The sequence below is a fragment of the Strongylocentrotus purpuratus genome, unplaced genomic scaffold (assembly GCF_000002235.5).
Source record: "Strongylocentrotus purpuratus isolate Spur 01 unplaced genomic scaffold, Spur_5.0 spur5_scaffold_4, whole genome shotgun sequence".
Classification (NCBI taxonomy): domain Eukaryota; kingdom Metazoa; phylum Echinodermata; class Echinoidea; order Camarodonta; family Strongylocentrotidae; genus Strongylocentrotus; species Strongylocentrotus purpuratus.
Window position 1 is genome coordinate 32,608,181 of NW_022145610.1, and position 21,499 is coordinate 32,629,679.

A 21,499-nucleotide genomic window follows, 5' to 3' on the forward strand; every position below is an offset into this window, starting at 1 on the left:
AAATATTGTTATTGAAAATTATGATGCATACATCCGACTACCAACAAAATGAAAAGTAAATGACTTCTGGTAGCAAGCACATATGATTCCAACAAAGATTTAATATAAAAAATGAAGTTTACAAATTTATATATTTACAGTTTCATTTACGAAATTCAATTTCCATCACTACATTTTTTCAAGTGGTGTTTGTGTTTAGTATTTTGTCTGCCCAGAACAAAAACTAATCTCCCTTTTTTCAGCCAACTCATAAAGAAACACAACAGGACATTAAAAGAGAGTCAGGCAATATACCCTTAATTACAGTTCTAGATGTGTTTTGTGTTTTCTACAATGTCTTCAATTTTTACGACTATAAATAAAATTACTGTTTAACTTTAATTCTATTGTACGTTCACTTTGTATTCAATTTTCTAGACCCCATGGAAGAACAATTTTTTCATATCAACAGAGCTGAGCAGGCTATCCAATTTGTATTGTTTTTAAATTGTGATTTGGAAAATGCATACCGCACCAATATTGTCCTGTTTCTGATTATAATAATGTGTAAAAATGACATAAATTCCAGCTTTATGCCCTCTTGTTTACAAACAAAATTTGGAAAATTAATAAATTAATGAATATTCATCCAAGCAATTAAAAAGGAAAGAATAAGATCTACAATAAAGTAAATAAAAATGATCAAACCCCTGACTTTGAAGTAATGCTTTTTCAATTCTCAGTGGACAATATGAGGGAAACAAAGAGAGTAAAAGAATTACAGTGAAATGATCTAGACATATGCTCATTTAAAAGTGATGTGACCGCGCCGTTTGTCCTACCAGTACCGTTTGTCCGTCTGACATATCATCACTATGAACATGACAGACAATGAAAGCGGACAAAATATACAGTTCCTCAGGTAAACAAAGGGACATCCCTTCACTGCTATTATGTAAAAATGTGTAGAACAGGTGTCACATGCATATTCACCTGTTCTACACATTTTTACATAATAGCAGTGAAGGGATGTTCCTTTGTCTACCTGAGGAACTGTATATTTTGTCCGCTTTCATTGTCTGTCATGTTCATAGTGCATGCAGGTTTTCTGCAGGTTTTCTACTAGCACGAGGGATGATCTGTGCGGTATGCTATCCGCACAGTCTGTCCTCACATTGGTGTACGCGTATATTTGATAAAAGGAAGCAACTTGGCAAATCAATGAATTTAGAATCATTGTAAATCATGTGGTTGAAATTTTTTCTAGAAATGACGTAATAATAACTATCTACAAATTTTAGAGCAAATGGACCAGTACTTTTGACATGAGAAGTGAATTTTTTCTTTAAAACCCTTATTCATCACCCCGTCATACTCGTTATATGCGTGATATAGGCCCTGCAACTGTTGTAATCGATTATATTTTTGTTAGTGGCTTTTTCATTGTACACTTCTTTACACTTCTTTGTCATGTATAATTCTATCATATCGAATTCAAGAGCTTTAGTATTATTCAAAAGCAATATGCAGGAACAGAACTTGTTATCATTCCTTATCACAAACACAGAGAATCTAATGACATCACTATCATCTATCATATGAACTGTACATTACAGAGATGGCATTTTATCCCTTTGTCTCTCTACATGCACAAGGTCTCATCCTTCTGTATGGAAGCATCGCACAGGGTTTGAATGGTCACAGACTGAAATGAGCTGCTTCTTGAAACGTTCATAGTGAAAATTATCAAAAACTCTCTTGGCATTCTTAACTCCCATCCTTCTCTCTGGAAGTATCGCACAGGGTTTGAATGGTCACAGACTGAAATGAGCTGCTTCTTGAAATTTCATAGTGAAAATCATCAAAAACTCTCCGGGCATTCTCAACTCCCCATCATTTTCTGGAAGCATTGCACGGAGTTTTGTACGCTCACAAACTGACCTTCCCTCAGTACCTCCTAAGTTGCTTCTTGAAGCGTTCGTAGTGATAATCATCGGTGGCCTTCTCCGCATTCGGAACTTTCCTCTTGAATTTGGGAGCAGGAGGATCTGTGCAAACAAAATCAGATATGATGGGATGATTGACTTGGATCTCATAGAATATAATGCCAAATAGTGATATTTTAACCTCTTTCGTAATGTGGGCAGCTAATCCTGCCAAAGAAAATATCTATCTCTCCCTCCCTCCTTCCCCTCTCTCTCTCTCTCTCTCTTGATGCCATAGAACAGTACTATGGTTGGATAGTAATGCAGAGATGGCATGATAAGAGAAGATTGGAAGACCAGGGGGGTGCTTCACAAAGATTCTATTAAAGTCGAACTTAACTCTTAGTTGGACTTATTTTGCATGCATATCAAGTCAATTGTTTAAAAAGTTCACTCATTTGCATATTTATTAATAAATCATTTTCTACCCATAAATCGTGTATTTCTCATGTTTAAAAATTTGTTTTTTATTCAATATTCTTGAGACTATTTGGAATAATAGAACAAACTGATTTGGAAGAGCCAGGTCATTCCTTACGTTATCTATTGTTTTCATAACTTATGTATTTCTTAGTTTTTATTAATAACGGATGTATTTTATTGTTTTTGTTGTTTTATTTCATTTCTTACTATAAGTCAACTATTTTGACCCCCAAAACAAACACCTAAACTATAATAAGACCAAATAACCAATGTTTTATTTTATGAAAAATGATATTTCAATGTTTTGTACACAAATCACAAAACAGAGCAATTTTTGGGCTGACATGCAAAGACAACAGGTCAAGTGACTTTGTAATGGTAGGTCCAAGTTTCGAAAAATTTGTTTTAAAAGATGCGCAAGACTTGAAAGAAAATAGTCACCAAGTGGCAGGCATCATCCCTAGGCGATCCCAAACTATCAGAAAAATTGCGGAGGAGGGGTGGGGCATAACCCCCCCCCCCCCCCTTGCCTCGTTAGGGTTAAGTGTACAAATCACATTAAAGATAATGTGGGTACTGGGTACAGTCAAAATGTCTCAAATCAACCTATCAATTCTACTTACAAGTTGCTTTAGTGTTTGTCGAGAGAGTATTTGAGATTGCAATACCCCTCAAAGGATTAACGTTCGATGTTCACATTTTGAATACAGTATAGCGAACTGGACCCCCTAAACACAGAGCAAAACGTTTTTGATGATTGGTACATTTTAAACAAGCAGGCTAAAATGTTGAGTTCATAACAGTAAAATATAAATTTACCTGGTTTTCTTGGTTGGTCAGCATCTCCTACTACGACAGGTTTAGGTTTCGGCTCTTCTTCCTTCTTCTGGCGCTGTTGATTGCGTTGATGCTTAGAGGCATAGTAATCCTCATGCATATCTAAAAGAGAAAGAAAGAGAGAGAGAGAGAGAGAGAGAGGGGGGGAGGAGAGGGGGGATAGAGGGGGTGAGAGAGATGGAGGAGGAGGAGGAGGAGGGGAAAGAAGACAAAAAATGAATTCCATTCATTTGTTTCTCATTAAAATGTTTTTCATATCTATGTCTTGAAAAAATTTGGATACATCATTTCAGAAGTCTTTCTCTATGAGAAAGATTTTGAATTCAACCTTCATAAAATCCAGGCAGATAGAAAGGTTTGATTATCCTCAGTAAATACAAAAGGAGGTCTGCTCACAAGGGGAGCCATAGAAATAAAGTAAAGATGTGTAACCTACTTATCCTTTATAAAATTTTCTTGACATTTTTTCAAAGATTCGCTTCTCACAAATTTCTGTTTTTTCTGAAACAAACCTGATATAAAGTTGAATTTCAACTCTCCAAGCTTAGAATATAGTCTGATGTTGCACTTTCATTAGATGTCTGTCATCAAAGCTATTATTGCAAGCTTTGTCTGAAGATAATAAAAACAATAAATGATGCTTCTGCATAAATTACTTTGGAAAGAATTTGTTAAACCTGTTTCTGACACTCACATCTTGAATGTTGCACATAATTGACAGCCATGTTAGCTGGTACAAAAGAAGTTGTGTTCTTCTTTTTATTCCTCCTCTCCTCTAAGTGTTTCTGCTTGGCATCTTCAGTAGCCTCGATGTTCTTGATCTTAGCCCTGAAATGATTTTTAAAAAGACATGAAAGAAAGGGCATCATGTTCTTGGCGGTAGGGTGCGAAACGATGCATGGGCTTGTAGACTAGAGGTGTCTTTAGTTGAATGAGTGGTTTAATCACTGGACTAGGAATACAAACCTCGTAGGAAAGCAAAAATATGCTAAAATAACCCCCCCCCCCCCCCCCCCCCCCACCCTCCCCTTCCCTGGCTAAAGAACTGCTTATACCGTACCTAAATGAACGAATGAATGGCATGAGGTAAATTTTAAGGTAAATACACACAGTTGCACACAACAATGGCCCCTATGCATACATTTGATGTGTTTATCAGAATTTCATAGGATAGAGAGATGTAAAGCACATTACACCCATCTCATCAATTCCATCATGGCAATTTTTAACCAAAAAGCAGTTCACTGCCTCACATCTGCATGGGTCTCTAAGACAATGGTTATTACCCATTAACTACAATGTATGGGAACCAAGTACGTAGCTTCTGCACAACGTCTTCAATTCAATATTTATCTGGTTAACATAAAGACTGACTTACTCTATTCCAAGATCAACTTCCGGTATTCCAGAGAGCATCTGGTTGGAAAGCATTTCTTCTGAGCTCTTCTGAGCTTCCACCTTGAGGTTGTCAGGTAGCTCATAGAGCTTGTCCTCTGGGGTTTTATGTCTGAGGGGGAAACAAACAGTTGAGTTTTAGTGGCTTTAGACAACCCTAATTTCAAACCAATCATATTTGGTAGCCAAACATTCACACTTTGGGTTGCTTCCTTCGCCTTGCTTCACCGTCGCTTGTTTGCAACACATGTACTTCTCCACCAAATAAGAGGTATTATACAACACCTACGTGGATCCCTGTCATTTGATTGGAGGATTGTTGGTCACATGATATTCAATAGATGGTATATTGCACGGTCGTGCATTTTTGGTTATATGCAGACTGCGTACCTCTCTGCCGTGCGCGCGCGTATCCCTGCGTGTATCTGACGTGAAGGCAATCTGAATGTAATCGAGAAGGCTTGAATCCAACTTGAATTTATCTTTAATATAAGGAGTAAAGCATAATTTGTTGATAAACGTTCTATTAGATCTTCTTCGATGTTGTATAAAACAAATAATGAATGTTTTTCATTCGTTCAATGGTGCGAATATTTTCATGAGTTGAAAGATTAACATTCTATTCAACGAGGCGTCAGCCGAGTTGAATAGAATTAATGTTAATCTTTCAACGAATGAAATTATTCGCACTATTGAACTCATAACCATTCATTATTTGTATACTAATTGATAAGGGTTGATTTGTGCAACACAATGGCTTTGCAAAATTACTTATTTCCGGTTTTGATTAGCTCCATGACAACCCTTTTATCATCGCTTGGGGATAAATCTTGCACTTGGAAAAAGTTTGATAATCTTGAAGCCTTTGGTAATGCGATGTGGCACAGGGAGATTATTTTTTGTAGCATATAAAGATTTAAACAAGGAAAATATTTAGTTCTGAGCCAGACATGTGTGTAATTATGATACAAATGATAAGGGTTCACTTTTATTGTTATAGCATGGCAAATATTTCTTGCAGTTTTACATGTCAAGAAAACAAAAAAATCTGCCTGGTAATGTTGACTGACTCATTTTTTCAACTTTATTTCCACTCATAAAAAAGATAACAACAATAAAATAACAAATTTATATAAATACAAGTTATAAAAACAGACACATTAATACATGACATAAAAATGATATAACATACACTGTAAGCGAGAAATCTGTGTAGGTTAAATAAATTGAGAGTGGAAGAGCCAGCAGAGACCTAAGTCTTGTCAAAAGCTAGCTTCATGCTGAAGTTAAAGGGATCCGGTAACTTTGTCTCAGATTCTGAAACAAAATTCTGGATTTAGCTCATAATTCAATGATAATTATAAACCTTTAGGTCAGGTAGGAACCCCATTACTTTTACAAGCCGATCGCCTGTCTGATTATCAAGATATTTATGATTGGAATTACAAATTTTGAAAACCGTTCGCCTGACGGTTTTCATAACACTACAGTCTATTGGGGGAAACGAGTATGGTAAAACCGGTCACTCACAGATTTTTACTATTTTTGAGGCACTTCTTGATCATTTTGAAGCGCAATTTTTTTAGGGCTTCAAAATTACACCATATCACAGACACTGATAACACGTAGGGCCGTGTATCTCAGATTTAACATTGTTAAACGATCCCTTTAAAGTATCGTTTCATAACATATCTAAAGTATAACAATTTATCCATATGTAGCTGCGAACTGAGAAGCCATCAGGAAACATCTTTAAAGGCAAATTCATGGGAACACCTTATACACAGACAAATTGGGAAAAAGCAAGAGAAAAGCTCCCAATGTTGCAATTTCGATAGGTTTCCTTTTATATAATTTTATCTGAAAAACTAATGTCCCATTAAATTTCAAACAGCTTCAAATCATGAAATACAGGGAGTTTTGCAGTACAAAAAGAACAAGAACAAAATACAACAAATCACATTTCAAAGAACAATAGATGATAACATCTTGTCCTTTTTTGTACTTAACTTACTTAGCTCCCTCTTTTGTTGGGTCAGATTCTTTATCCAGATCTAATCCTTTCTTCTTGTTCATTTCTATCTCAATGTATTTCATCCTGCAAAAGAAACAATGGAAATATTTTCAAACTTTTTAATACAGTAAAAATGTATTTCAAGGAAGTAAATACTGAATTGGGCGAAAGAGATTTGTATCCAGTGGGAAAAATGCCATATAAATTGCAACTCCTGTATAATAAAAATATGACGGTATTGTAAACAATCAAAGGTGAAAATTCTCTTTAAAAATGTTAGAAATTAACATATTTTTTAAACATCCCATTAAGATAAATGTGTAAAATTGTTAAAATCTAAACCGAAATTTCCGAACTTGCGATTTGAATATTGACTCACATTTCAGCATCTTCGTCTCTCTGGTTGGTCTCTACTGCAAAGGTGCTCCCCATGTTGGCAACATCTCGGTCAGATTCATCAGATCTGGAGAGAAGAAGGGAGTAAGAAGGGATAAACAGACATGTCATTGACCTTCGGTGAAAATCATCCAACGACGATGGAAAACGCCATTACAGCCCCACTGTACTACTTGTAGCTACTTGCTCCCTCTATATAGAAAACAATGCCTAATCAGTGCCTGTTGGTCCCTCCATGATCCTCTTTTTCTTACGCTAATTGAGAGCTGATTTGATGAGATAGCCACCTGTCAGTGACCTCGTTGGGTGGTCTAATCCCTCCTGACAACACTAGGACAGACGACCTTTAAATTTAACTACAACTTTTCTTTGGGCATGTCAATGAAATCTGAATCGGCCATTGAGTACTAATTTCTCCATCCAAGTGTTAAATGGGTACCCTTTACGATGCCAAAGTAACTGTTCTTTGCTCGGCATTGTGAGTGTCTGTAAAATGGCGCCTGGCTTGAATGCCCCACAGGGAGTGGAGAATGTGCGCCAATTGTATGTGGACAAGCCTGAATCCAGTGACAAGGTGAATATTAAAGCACTTGGAGCCATCATCCATGTATTCAATTAATTGTAGATACGATCCTAGAATAGAATTCATAATTCATATTAATTAAATCTTATTCTGCTGGGAGTACAACTAGAGCCAATCGGTAACCATAGGCAATGGCTTATTTGGTTTCAGTTTTAAGTTCAGTTGAATGAGTAGAATGATTTCTGTTCTGCAATTGCCTCATCATCAATACTTCACTATTCCAAGTAAAAATGAGCTTCCAATGCTCCTACAGTGATATGCGATTTACAATAGCACTTTCCAATTCAATAATGCAGGATATGTATTCCTAAGTACAGAAAAATATTAATTTAACAAGCTTTTTTGCCCTTCAAACATAATTGTGAATTTTTATTTTCCAATATACAGTCAAACCTAATTTAGTGACCACCTGTCTACAAAGGCCACTTGTCTACAAAGGCCACATTTGTTGTTTCTCTGAAAATGGTTTCTCATGGAATCATGTACAAAAGGAACCTGTCTACAAAGACCACTTTTTGTGTTTCCCTTGGGCGGTTGCTAAAGACAGGTTAAACTGTATATGAATTATCATCAGCTTTACGAGGGTAACAGAATTTTATACGACCAACCTGTCTCTATTTCTGTCCTTAATTTCTTTCAGGCTCAGCATCCCGCCGACCTTCAGATTAAAGGGATCATCCTTCAACAAAATAAGAAAAATAAAACAAAAAACATTTAAGAAAAAAAACAAAGAGAATGTTAAATAATTAATATTATTACCCGTATCAGACATCTGAGCTGGTCATTTACAAAACCGTATTGCCCTAGTTTCCACTAGCAGTGGGAACGGAGGGGTATATTTTTTGTATTTTCCTTGGTCTCCCTGCGCGTATTGACTTTGCGTGTAGAGACGAGTGAAAATATACCTTGGTATTTTCCACGGTCTCGCATCCGGGCATCTTGTATTGACTGCGCCATATTTTGTCATTTTCATTGTGCATCTATTATGCGTACGAGAACCTGCGCACTTTGCGCGCACTCTATTGTGACGTAATAATCACACCAAATGCACACTGTTTGCAGTGTATAGAAAATTTCGTCAAGCACTGGATGCACAGTGCTGGTTTGACAAAGTTTGTTCAGTTCTTTGAGATTGTCATGGTGGATTTCTGAATTTGCTCTAGATGTCTGATTTGGATAACAATAAAAATATTGACTGGCTTTACTTTCGGGGGATATCAGAAATATTTACCGCGCTAAGACCATATTGCCCTCGTCTTTCGACTCGGGGCAATATGATCTGAGCTTGGTCAATATTTCTGATATACCCCTCAAGGCCAGTCAATATTATATAAATAATAATAATAATAATAATAATAATAATAATACATTTATAGAGCGCAGAAACTATCCAACATTAGATATATATTCTACTGCACTACTAGAGCTCCTGATATGCTTAGATTTGCAGTAAATTGAAAAGATGTGCTTTCAGTTTTTATTTAAAGATATGTGTTAATTAAAAAAAAAACATGAAATATGTTTAACAGCTTACACACTATCTATTCTACAAAAGATGGTTTGGAAAACTATTGAGATAATGAGTGTCAGCACAGATTGTGAAGATGCAAAATTGATTGTTGCTTACATAATGGTTCATTTTGTGCAAAACACATATATTCTGGTCAAATCTAAAGAAAAGTGTGATAATGATAATCTTCATTATTCATTTGGAATGTGTGATTCCAAGAGGGTTATTACTCTCTTATCACGTTCATTACCTTCATGTATAATTAATATGCACATTCATTCTGACATTCCCGACATTCCCGACGTATTAAGCGCTATATAAGCAATAATAATAATATTATTATTATTATTATTATTATTATTATTATTATTATTATTATTATTATTATTATTATTATTATTATTCTTTCTTATACATGTACATGTACTTTGTACTCTCATTCTTTATTATACTTACATCATTCATTTCCTCTACTTTTGTCATTTTCTTGCCTGTGAGAAGAGCTGTAGCACTGTAAAGGGCACACAGAGATTTCAGATCATTATTTCATAGCAAATAATCAATGAATGAAAGAGAAATATTGTCATTAGGGCATTTTTGTTCTTTTGTCTAGGAGTGTATAGAAAATAAGTGATACTTTTATTGGGGGCCAGAAGGCTGTTACATCAACTAACAGGGTATCACCATTCTGACTCTAAACACACACTGTGCTGATATTAACAAGAACCTCATCAGAATTGGAGAAATAAACTGTTTTGGCAAAACTGTAAAAAGAGACAGGTTTTTAAAACATTATTTAAAAGCTATTTTCAAAATGTAATTTTAATGATACCGGTACACATAAAATGAGCTGGATTAGTAAGATGTTGGACCAACCTGACTCCATGAGGTCTCTCTCTGAATTTCTGAGCTTCTTTTGTTTCCTCCAAGATATTCCTGCACAATAAATTGGGATTTCAAACAATAGGTTAACATCAAATATGTCACTTGAAAATAAGTTACACTCTAATATTCTGTCACATACATGTGTATGTACATGTCCTGCATACACAACAGGCTGCATTTACAGTTTACACCAAAGTCCTGTCTTTTATTTATGCAGCCTTTTTCTTCTTCTTCTGTAGAACTAGAAGTACAGGCCACCACGTATTACCACCATTTTGTCAATGTATCTTCGTGCTTGTAGTTTCTTTCATTTTTCTACAATATTTTTAATTTGGAATTGGCTGGAAGTTACAGAGCTGATTTATTATGGTGATTTACTGTAACTGCATGATTTTCGGTGCTAATGCAGAATCATATCCAGACTTTGACCCATAATTCCTGTGTGGAGATACTCTACTAAAACATACCAAAATCAACTAAATCTTCATCAATTGTTCAAATAATGGTCATGATTTAAAAGTTGTTATGTTTCTGACCCGTTTTGTGTCAATTTTCTTATCTCTTTTGGAGTATTTTTCCTTAAAAAATTATAATGATAATATACACTTCCTCACAGGATTCATGGTGAGCCGCTGCATAATACAAATGCATACCGTACCAACGATGGGGTACGGGCGCGTGCATGTGCGTGAAGTTAGCGACCATAATTGATCATCATCATCATATTCATAATGTGAATTACTTACATGAATTTACAGTGGCTAACTTTATATACGCACGTGCGAACCCCATCGTCGGTAAGGTATGCAATTGGTTCAGGAAGACAGACAACCCATAAAAGTAGACGGTCAGGTTTTTCACAATACCAGGCTACCAGCGCCCGGATCGGGAACGGAAACCAGCAGCAGAGTGTCTTGTTTTTAAGGTCAAGGAAGCGATTTGTCTGGCAATGTCTGCATTAATTAACAAGGATATCCTCCTTTATGCGGACGATCCTCATTCTTGGACTAGTGCACAGAGCCCCTACTGTTAATTTAATACACAAAAAGAATGCTGATAATAGACAGAAATAACCTTCTGGACATAATTTGTCAACATTCCCCATACACAGACGGTAACCCATACGGCTCGCACAATGGGAATGGGACCAGTCGACCATGGCCATGGCATGGGGACTGAACGGCATTCATTGCCGATCATTCACCATCACACTCTGCTCACACTGTCACAGACACAAACGACGCGACGTTCGTTAATGAATTCCAAATATCGAATGAAACATCGGAATTATACAAAATTGTCCAAAAAATTACCTGATATCTTCATTGGACTGTCCATCATCTTCAGAATCAGAAGATGTCTTCCGTTGCCGAATACTTCGTTTCTTTTTAGCCTTGAAAGTTGCCATCTTTTCGTTTTCGTAAATAAAGCTAGGAGAAAGTTAGTCTCATCTCAATTCTGTTTTAGATATTGTCGATGAATACTATTGGTTAATAAATGAAAATGACTCCCTACAATCAAACTGAGGGTCTATCTATAAATTAGGGTAAATTTCTTTTTTGATGAAAATCAAAGTAAAATAAAATACAAATTCAAAAAGCTCTTTTAGATTGTTCAAAAGCTTTTTGTAAAAAAAAAAATATGAGTCGACTTGAATTTTACTAACCTAGTTTCCAGTTTAATTAGAGTCTTGTCGTTACGTGGCTCTTGGACAAAAATGTGAATAAAGGTAATTTGTAGCTTCTTTGTATCTTATAAAGTTCTTATTTCAAATTTTACAACTGCATTTATCTGTTTGCTAAGTATAATAGCTTTATTTCAAGAAACTAAATGTCATTTCAGGTATGTGTTTACCAAAAGTCAAGTGCGGCGTTCGTGCAGTGATTTGTCTGTTGGCGACGGGGAACTTCCCCCGACACAAAGTTGGTGGTGTTCGTAGGTGCCGTGTGTGTGTGACGTGCTGGGTTGTAATGTAGACCTAATGACTAAAAAATATTGTGAAATGTGAGAAATGATAAGTTGTATGCTATGTTACTTTCTCTGCAATCTTATAATTGTTTTAGATCGCTGGTCGCCGGTCCAATGTTGAACGTAGTCTCAATCTTTACATCTGTACATGGAGCTTCTGTTCTAACGTTACTTCTAATTCATTTGATGTTGATTTAAAAATTTAAATCAAATGTTATTTTTTGCACCACTAAAACTTTTAGTAAAAGTAAAAATAAAGTTCTAAACCTAAACTAAAGCTTGACCAATTTTTTTTGTCTCTTTCGTTTGTTAGCCTTTCATTTGGGTAGGGTCAGCTCCTCTCTTTAGACCGAGAAGCCGAACATAGTCATAGGGTGCAAACGTGGCCATATCTGGCCACAAAAATTTGCCCAAAATACTCAATTTAGCGGATTCATATCTGATGCATTTATTTTTTTAAATTAGGCCTAGGATAACATACATCAGTTCCACTTACCAGTGCGACTGTTTGATGCATTTAAGGGCCTTTATTCAGGATTTTCTTCTTCAAAATTAAGCTCCGTGTTGAAATTCTTGCAGCCGTATTTTAAACTGTTACTGTCAATGGATGACGCCTGGGGCCCGTTCCTAGAAACTAACTTCTTGACTATCACATTGAAACGTGTGTTATAGAATTAACACACGTTTCAATGGGAGAGTCAAGAAGTTAGACTTATGACAGTTTCTAGGAACGGGCCCCTGTTGTAGGCTGTACCGGCCTGTACAAATTATGGTGCATAAGAGTTAAGGTACATTTACTTAAGTGTTGCAATAAAGTAAGTTTACCCCCACAATATGTGTAGATTTTAATTTAATATGCAATTATTTGAATTGACAAATTGGTAATATTACAAGCAGAAAATCAATGTTGATTTATTTTTCATTAAAAAAATAGAGCTCCAAAGTGCCCAAGAGAATCATGGCTTTCTCACTTTTAAGTTGATTCTCTAGATCTTATAAGTTCCGTGCACAAATTTTTTGATGTGGCATTGGATGTGTCTTAACAATTCTTCCATGGATATTCTTGTTTCTCTAGAAAGGATGATATACATGTATGCACCTTACTGGGACCTATATAGCAGCCGACTCAAGACATGAATAAACTAAATTTCTTCTTTGATGAAATATGAGGTTAAAATTAAAATGGGTTCTCTTTATATCTGCCCTCACTGTGGGCATGTGGATGACGATAATCATAATCTTGCCAGCCCCATCAAATACCAGCAATGGAGGGAAGAACTTGAAAAGGGAACACTACCAGTCTGGCCCAGGTGACGGCGAGGTCAAAGGGCACATAGTTGATTCTGCTGCAGATGGACAACCAAAGAAACCATCTGATGAGAAGGAGGTTGACATTGTTGGTTTTAGGAACGCAGAGGAGAGCGAGCCAGCCGTGGAAGAGAAGAAAGTTCCACAAGGTGTCGAGATAGAGAACATCCGGGGGAACCCCCCAAATGGACAAAGCAACGAGAAACCTCAAAACGAGTCCCTCCCCTGGGAACTCGACCTCCTGCCCACATTCATCCCAAAGAGGCGGCATGATTATATGACTCTCTGGAGTAAAGCAGAGAGCTGGGTGACATCTAATCAGATCACGCCATCTTCAGCCAAGGAGCTGGGGTCGGTGCTCTACGCCATGGCCAACGCACCTATTACCAAGGCTGACGTGGGCTTCAAAGGAACTCAACTCAAGGCAAGGCTAATGCTGGAAGGGGGCCAGCTTGTTGTTTTTAAGCCAAAGAGGTGAGTTAATGATAAGTTGAAATAAAGGATAATAAGTATATCCTGAAGCCTATAAATGTCATTTAAGGACAATATCCTATACATAAAGTGGTAAAGACATGTTCCATTTCTAGTCGGGTTCTAGAATACATTATAATCCTCCTGGAGATTGACAATCTAAGTTGTAACCTATTTGGTCTTCATATTGAGGTATTAAACATCTACTGTATGATGTAGGTTTCAGGTGTTGTACGATAGTGGTTCAATCACTTCACTCTTTATTCAAGGGTTCACGGTTTGAATCTCGGCCTGGCAATATCGTCCTTTCGCAAGACATTAATTTGTGCTTGCCTCTCTCCACCCATGGGTATCTAGAAATCGCAGGAGCATATTATAAATAAACGGCCATCAGGAAGAAGAGCATTGAAGCTGAAGAGGCTTCCCTGGGTAAACAAAATTATTAATCTATTATTTATCACGTGCCAATCCAAGTATCCAACCATGTTATTATTAACATCGTACTAGTTACCCATGTAACACCTGTGTGGTGGGAAGCAATCTACTGTCAATTGCCTTGCTTATGGACATAAGTGCAGTGCCCCCAGATCAGATGACTCCTGTCAAATGTTTGAACCACCTGGCTATGAGTATGGCACCTCTACATTGTTTTTGTTTTCTATTTTGAAGATTTGATCCTGTAATGGCGTGCCTGAATATAAGAATAACACCATCTTCAAGATCCATTCGATCTCATTTTTGATGTTTGCAGAAATGTTTTCCCTTTCCTGTGTCTTTCTATTCAGGTATCCACGAGATCATGTAATTTATGGAACTCCTTATGCAGGCTATGACAGACATAATGGAGAAATAGCTGCCTTTCATTTGGATAGGTATGTAATTCCAATTGGCATTGCAGAGAGTACGTCAAAGGTACATGTACATTAGTACATGTCAGTGAGGGCATTAGTAAGAATTACCCACACAAGGTACCTTTGGAACAGTCAACACTGTTTGGACTGTTTCAAAGGTACGGAGTGTGGGTAATTTTACTAATGCCCAAACAAAATGATGTGTATTATTTGTTTTATAAAATGATGTTTTATAACATGATTTTAATAATGACCGGTCATAAGTATTTACTAATGACCGGTCATTAGTAAATTTACGTGTTAGGCATAATAAATGCCTGGTTACGTGTACGCTCAGTCTCAACCAATCATTTGATTAGGATCTGCCTCATCATCTTTATAATATAACATATTGACACTTCCAGAAAGTAATTACAGTGTACATGGTAATTTTTGTCTTAGAATGTATGAAAATCATCCCTGATATTTAAAAGTAGTTCAGTAATTCAAAGTTATTACAATTGTCACCTCCCATGAGCTCAATAAACAGTTTTTCAGCATGTGTAATTCAAATCGTTCAGCATCTTTTATACAAATTCACCATATCTCATGAAGGACTTGCACCGTAAGAGAGATTTGAAAATAACACATAGTTTTGGAATGCACAACAACACTGAGGCTTGAATTGACAACATAAATCAGCACAAAATGTATAATATTCCAAGGATCACATTAAATGTTGTAATGTATTCTTTTTCAGAGTATTAGACTTTAGGAGAGCTCCGCTTGTTGTGGGACGAACACTCAACTTGAAAACTGAAATACTTCCAGTCGCCTCACCGGCATTGAATGATACTTTCTTAGAGAAAAGTAAGGACAATGGTTTGTACATTTACAACAGTTATCAGTGTGACTTATAACTATTCTACACCTTATTTTTCATCATTGCACACCTACATGTAGTTAATATACAGTCAAACCTATGTATGGAGGCCACCCAAGGGAAACAGATTAAGTGACCACTGTAGATAGGTGGCCTTTCTAGACTGGTCTTACAACACACATTTCTTTCATGAAGAGAACAAAAAATCACTTATAGACAGGTGGTCTTTTTAGAATGGAGGCCACTAAGACAGGTTTATCTGTACTCTCAAGATGCATACGGTATGTCACTTAAATTTAAATTTGCAGCAAAAAACAACAACTTTTATTCCTTGTCAGTGTCTGACTAGCGAATACCCTTAAAGAATGCTTTATAAAACTTATTTGGGGAAGAAAGCCAACAACAGTGTTGTATGTTACAATTTAGCACAAGTACTGTTTAGGGCTACTTTTGATTGATGACTGTGGGCTCTAAGGTTTGCTAATTGTTTTAAAAGACTGTTATGTTGGAGGAGGATGCTAAGGATATCCTGGAAGGCTCATAAATCAAATAATTTTGTCAAGAACCAAATTGGAGCGAAGGTCACCCTGTGCCAGAAAATAGATAAGAACAAGTTGAAGTATTTTGGACACATTTCTAGGAGAGAAGGTGACTACTTGGAGAAGATCATTACCCAAGGTCATGTTGAGGGTCAACAAAAACGTGGAAGGCCAAAAGTTTGATGGGCTGACGGAATAAATGAGATTACTGGCATGAATATCTGCATGGCTAATAGCTATGCCCAGGATAGAAGTGGTTGAAACGTCATCAATAGGGTCACAAAGGGTCTGTCATGACTCTTAGGACGCGACGACAATGTATTTAAAGAGTATTTGTGCTTTCTTCACAAGCACAGTAAACTGTTTTTTAATCCACATTTCTTGGGTTGAAATCATTCAGAGTATTTGTTATTTATATTAGAGATTTGTTCTTCTCTAAATCAAGCATCTAAAATTGTAATCTCCACTAACGCATGGTGATATTCTTCATGAACTTGACATCAAGACTGCTTTTATGCTCTGGAAAGTAAAAAGTATAAAATGAAACAAATATGGTTAACATATACCCTGTTCTGTCTTTTGTCTTGCTTTCCAGATAATAATATATGTTTCTATGGCAAGTGCTATTACTGTAAGCCTGAGGAGGCAGCGTGTGCGGACGGTTTTACCATGGAGGGGTCAGTGACCTTATGGTTGCCCCCTGACCTCAAACTTAAGAAGTGGAGACATCTTTGGTCAAGGACGTACAAAGATGGGAAAAAGGCAAAGTGAGTAGGATGTATTTTCCTCTGTTAACATTTGTCACTTTTGAAGATGCTTCATTTAAACATTTGTTATTGTATATATCCATATAAATTGTACTTGTGTTTTTTTTTCATCAGATGTGGAAATAAAACTTGAAATTGAACTTGAACTTTGTTAGAAGAGGGAGGATGTGAGAGTGAAGTGGAGGGCATGAGGTGTGGATGTGGATAAAAGTACCAGAGAGCTAGTATAGACGCATAATCCCAAGATAGGGCTTGAGTATCCTGGAACAGTGGCCCAGATATAGAGCAATTCTACAATGGTATATGTGCATGTTGATACAATGATATTACCATTAATTAACCCCTACCCTTACAGGATGTGGCTTGTATACTCTGGCTATATTTGTTTGCAGCTTTTGTTTAGTTAAATATATAGGACTAATAATGACGGTTTGGGTTGCAATTGGGTTTAGACTTGATGAATTTTAAGAGGTTAAGGTTAAGGATAGTATGGGGTTGAGAATTGACTAAAAAATTTGATTACTATTATAAATTTACCATAGATCAATTGCCACTGGAGCATATATATATGGTGTTAAACTGTTTGCCAACAGTTTGACAAAGCTCTGAAAATCAAAAGGAGCTTTAAACCAAAAAAAAATATTAAAGATATTAAAAAAAATTAATGAAAAAAAATATGGAAATTAAGTCTGGACTTTAAATTGACTAGGTGGGAGACAGACGACCAGTACTGTGTGACTTTGATGACGAGGGTACCTCCTGAACAGCATCCCCTCGTCCTGCACATGACAGACGGTGCAGTCTTTGACTACCTGATAGGCAATGCAGACAGACACATGTATGAGACGTTTGAGAAGGATGGAGATAGGGGTATGCTGCTGCATATGGATAATGCAAAGAGGTGAGTTGTCAGGTAGCTCAGTAACCTGAGTAGGAGATTAATCATTACCGATAACCCTTTCAGTACAAGATTTATTTTTTTAAGGCTAAATTGATCACATGTTGTTCTTCAAATTGGCAACAATTTTGTATGTTTTTTTTTTATTGCTACATTAAAATAAAAAGTAATGTCTCTGAAGACAATATACATAGGTGAGAAATGTTGTCTAATAATTGAAAAAGTGACCCATTTTTATTTAAAAGACAACGATTGCAATCTTTCAATGTGTTTCCAATTTAGGCATTTTAAAGCTTAATTTTCTTTTCAAAATTCATGACATCAAACTCAATAAAGTCATGAAACAAAAATGGATGGCCATATATCATGTCTTTCACTTATGAAAGGCACTTATTCCATCAATTTTGCCTCTTTTTCTTACTTCAGTTTTGGAAATCCTTACTTGGATGAGGGCACCATCTTGGCACCAATCTACCAGTGCTGCAGGTGAGTTTGATAGGTAATCACAATCAGGGGTGGGCCTGAGTCTGTCATGATGGTGTTCCTTTGAACCAGGGCCCAATGGCTCAAAGACAGTCACGCCCACATTCCCTGATACCATTTTGCGATCACTATCACACATGACCGTACATGTTTGAAAAGAAATACACATAGAGAAATTCATTACTTGGCATTGTGAAAGCAAAATCGAGTTATAAACACAAGAATCCAACACTATGACGTCCTAAAAATATTAAAGAATATTAATGTTATTTTTGATAAAGAATAAACTGTGGCATAAAATTAGACCTAGAGTATAAAGTGAAATTGTAGCCATCTTTCTAACAAGCTCAAGCCAGGTTTGAGGTATGTACACCATATGATGCAAAATTTATTTTATACTGTTGTCTCACATTTCGAGATCAATGAAACTGATGAGAGAAACTTAAACCGTGCTCCAATGACCATGCTCAGGCACCTGTTTACGAACTTAAATGTTTGGGACCTTATGAGGGGAAATGTTATTGGGGATGCGGAGGGTTGCATACCCCCCCCCCCCCCCCCCCCCCCCCCCACCCTGTTGGGTCGAAGTGTATTAATCTTTTATCAAAATGTCAATAGAAGGAAGCTTTTTCATAAGTAAACTTTTTATGTATGATATTCATCAAATTTGTCTCTTTGATTTCTATACTTGGATACGCTTTCTAAATTCTTAAAGGTAAAGACCAGTTATGGTCATGCGATTGCATTGTGAAAGAAACGTTGTGGAATCGATCAGAAAAGGTTGATCATCTAGCATCTAGCATCTGCAAGGTTCTGGAATTATCAAAATGATAAGAAATTTGGCCCATTCTTCGTAAAGTTACAAGGACTATACACAGAAAGATGTATATGGGACTACCCTATATCTCTCACAGACCATGAGAGAAACAAATTTACCAAATATATGAATTAGTAGGCGGTTTCCCGGCAAATTTTTTATCATCATGTATTAGTCAAAACATATTCTTTCACATGATTGGTAATGGGAGCTTCCATTTCATTTTTTGAAATTGGGGAGTTTCCAATACTGGTCTTTACCTTTAAGGTTGTTCTTTAAAACCATAGAAATTAGAAACAAATCAAATTCACTAGATTTTGGCTTCCTGAAACATTCTTCTGTAGGTTCTAATTTATTGAAATGTTTCTTTTTAGTTCATGTAACTTCCTGAAAAATGTGCACTGTTTATAACTTCCTGAAATTATCCATATCTTGTCAAAACCACCAGATTGAGACGGAGCACATGGAACACTCTACAGCAATTCAAAGATGGCCGTCTGAGTCAGGTGATGGGTCAGGTGCTGTCACATGACCCTATAGCACCCGTCCTGACCATCTGGCATCTGGAGGCTCTGGACAGACGTCTCAATGACATCATTGACACCATGCACAACTGCTTCACCAAACATGGAGAAGATGTAGTCTTAATGGATTGAGTCTACTCGTGGACCTACTGAGGAAATGAAACTGGTCCTGGTCCTGGTCGTGATTGTCAAAGACCTTCCATCAGAATTGACGGCATAGATCTATAATAGACGCGGGGGTTGTCTCACGAAACTCTGTGACAGTTGTATCTTTGTTTGCAATCTTCAGAGATGTCAGGAAGCGAACAACCCGTTTCACAAAACCACAATAATTTCAACTTTACTTGAGATGGCATTCTAAAAAGATATGACAGGTTTGGAGTCGTGACAATGCTCTTGAAGAAGTTGTCGCTCATCTTGGTTTTCTTGAAACAACTCTCTGTTTTCAAATTGTATGCATACTCTTTGAACAAAAGTTTCACTCTTGCCAAATACTTGCCCGACATAGCAACAACTGATTTATGCATTGTTTACTCTTTATGTAGAGCGGGTCAATCAAATAGTTGATAACCCAGTGTTTGGGAGATAAACAAGCATAAATTGAAATACATTAGTTAACAGGTCTATTGCTACATGTATACCACATTTAATAGAGATGGGGTCTGCGATAAATGATGCACAACTAGATATGTGTGATCTACAATGTCATGTGTGCTAATGGATCCAGTGATGTGCAAACATGAGTGATGACATCTACAATTGATCTGCCAACCTAAAAAACGATATGGTCGTCTTGATGAAATAAGCATACTTAAATGCACCACACAATATGTATTATTCAAGTTAGTTTCAAGTTTATATGTCCCACATTTTACAAAAAATATAGACATACATATAAGATAAAAATCACACAATACATGTAGTATAAATGAGCACGTCTCAATTATTCTCAATTCATATATTAATAGATTAAGTAGAATGTGAGGAATTTATTAAAAGCAGTTCTTGTATATCATAGGTTCCTGATAAAAGAAGTATTGTTGAGGAAAAAACCGAAGCAGTAGAGAAAGACGTAAGAGGGGATAATTTAAAACACAATGAAATATGTATACAAAATAATGCATTAGCACCAATACCCAGAGTAATGAGAGTATACCCAGATTATCTGCATATGCTTAATCAGGCATAGAGGAGATGAGCTCCAATGCACTGAATATGATGTACCCAGAGAGATATTCCGACATTGGTGATGGCTAGACCCAGGTCAAAGGTCATTCTCTAAGACACTGGAATTTACATGAATTTCTATCTGCATTCATTTCAGGAATTTCAAGTACATGTACGCATAGTTTCTTAAAATGGTTTCTCATAAAATTTCTTCACTTCACGTTTGATGTATCGAATAAGACACACAGATAAGTTAGTATGAGTAGGACCTTGGTTGCACGCAGCTACACTCTATCATCGTTGGTCAAACAGTTTTTGAGCGTCAAGTCACGGCCTGGCTGGAATGCTCTCAAGGGAGTGGGGATTGTGCACACAGTGTGTGCGGGCAAGCACTGAATCTAATGACCGGGGTAATATTAAGCGTTATATAAAAGCTGAATATTATTATTATTATTTTGTCATCCTCACTTGCCAATCATGTAGTACACAAAAAACCTGTCACAGTTTACCAGGGCATATCTGTAAAGGAGCCTTAGAAATATGGAAATCATGTAATTGTTCTGTGTCAGAATGGTGATTTTTTTTTCTCCAAACTTGTGCAGATACAAGATCATTCTAAGTGGGATGGACTTGATTAGTTTCCTTCTTGTTCTAGATATGCAATATTTTTCTACTGAATTTTAAATTATGCAATGATAAACCTTTTTATGAACACCTGTCACATAAACCTCATTTATTAGGAAGCGAATTAGATTAGATTTTATTTTTGGTCAAGTTTATGAACCTATGCAAAGGATTTACAAAGATTACCAGTTTGATTGGAAAATTTTAAAGAGA

The 21,499-nt window shown here is 36.4% G+C and overlaps 2 protein-coding genes across 2 annotated transcripts; one reads left to right on the top strand and one right to left on the bottom strand.

The window, feature by feature from the left end:
* Nucleotides 1-1,077: 1,077 nt before the first annotated feature.
* LOC752208 (telomere length and silencing protein 1 homolog) lies at nucleotides 1,078-11,462 on the bottom strand. Its single transcript, XM_030997491.1, has 10 exons — nucleotides 11,321-11,462; nucleotides 9,999-10,058; nucleotides 9,579-9,633; nucleotides 8,221-8,291; nucleotides 7,013-7,096; nucleotides 6,634-6,717; nucleotides 4,603-4,731; nucleotides 3,919-4,052; nucleotides 3,207-3,326; nucleotides 1,078-2,027 (listed from the first exon to the last, which is right to left on the bottom strand). Exons 1-10 carry the CDS (start codon nucleotides 11,413-11,415, stop codon nucleotides 1,927-1,929), a joined length of 933 nt encoding a protein of 310 aa, XP_030853351.1. The 5' UTR covers nucleotides 11,416-11,462; the 3' UTR covers nucleotides 1,078-1,926.
* Nucleotides 11,463-11,685: 223 nt separating this feature from the next.
* On the top strand, nucleotides 11,686-21,020 carry LOC578875 (glycosaminoglycan xylosylkinase). Its single transcript, XM_011662762.2, has 8 exons — nucleotides 11,686-11,736; nucleotides 13,051-13,757; nucleotides 14,540-14,626; nucleotides 15,345-15,454; nucleotides 16,602-16,773; nucleotides 17,483-17,674; nucleotides 18,098-18,157; nucleotides 19,420-21,020. Exons 2-8 carry the CDS (start codon nucleotides 13,141-13,143, stop codon nucleotides 19,625-19,627), a joined length of 1,446 nt encoding a protein of 481 aa, XP_011661064.2. The 5' UTR covers nucleotides 11,686-11,736; nucleotides 13,051-13,140; the 3' UTR covers nucleotides 19,628-21,020.
* Nucleotides 21,021-21,499: the final 479 nt, after the last annotated feature.

Bases quoted from the DNA above. Each gene is read 5' to 3' on its own strand.
- LOC752208 (XM_030997491.1), bottom strand. From the start codon at position 11,415: ATGGCAACTTTCAAGGCTAAAAAGAAACGAAGTATTCGGCAACGGAAG. The intron at 4,732-6,633 runs GTAAGTTAAGTA...TTTCCCCCTCAG, and splicing joins CCAACAAAAGAGGGAGCTAA to ACATAAAACCCCAGAGGACA. The intron at 4,053-4,602 runs GTAAGTCAGTCT...AAATCATTTCAG, and splicing joins GAAGTTGATCTTGGAATAGA to GGCTAAGATCAAGAACATCG.
- LOC578875 (XM_011662762.2), top strand. From the start codon at position 13,141: ATGAGGTTAAAATTAAAATGGGTTCTCTTTATATCTGCCCTCACTGTG. The intron at 16,774-17,482 runs GTGAGTAGGATG...TAAATTGACTAG, and splicing joins AAAGATGGGAAAAAGGCAAA to GTGGGAGACAGACGACCAGT. The intron at 17,675-18,097 runs GTGAGTTGTCAG...TTCTTACTTCAG, and splicing joins CATATGGATAATGCAAAGAG to TTTTGGAAATCCTTACTTGG.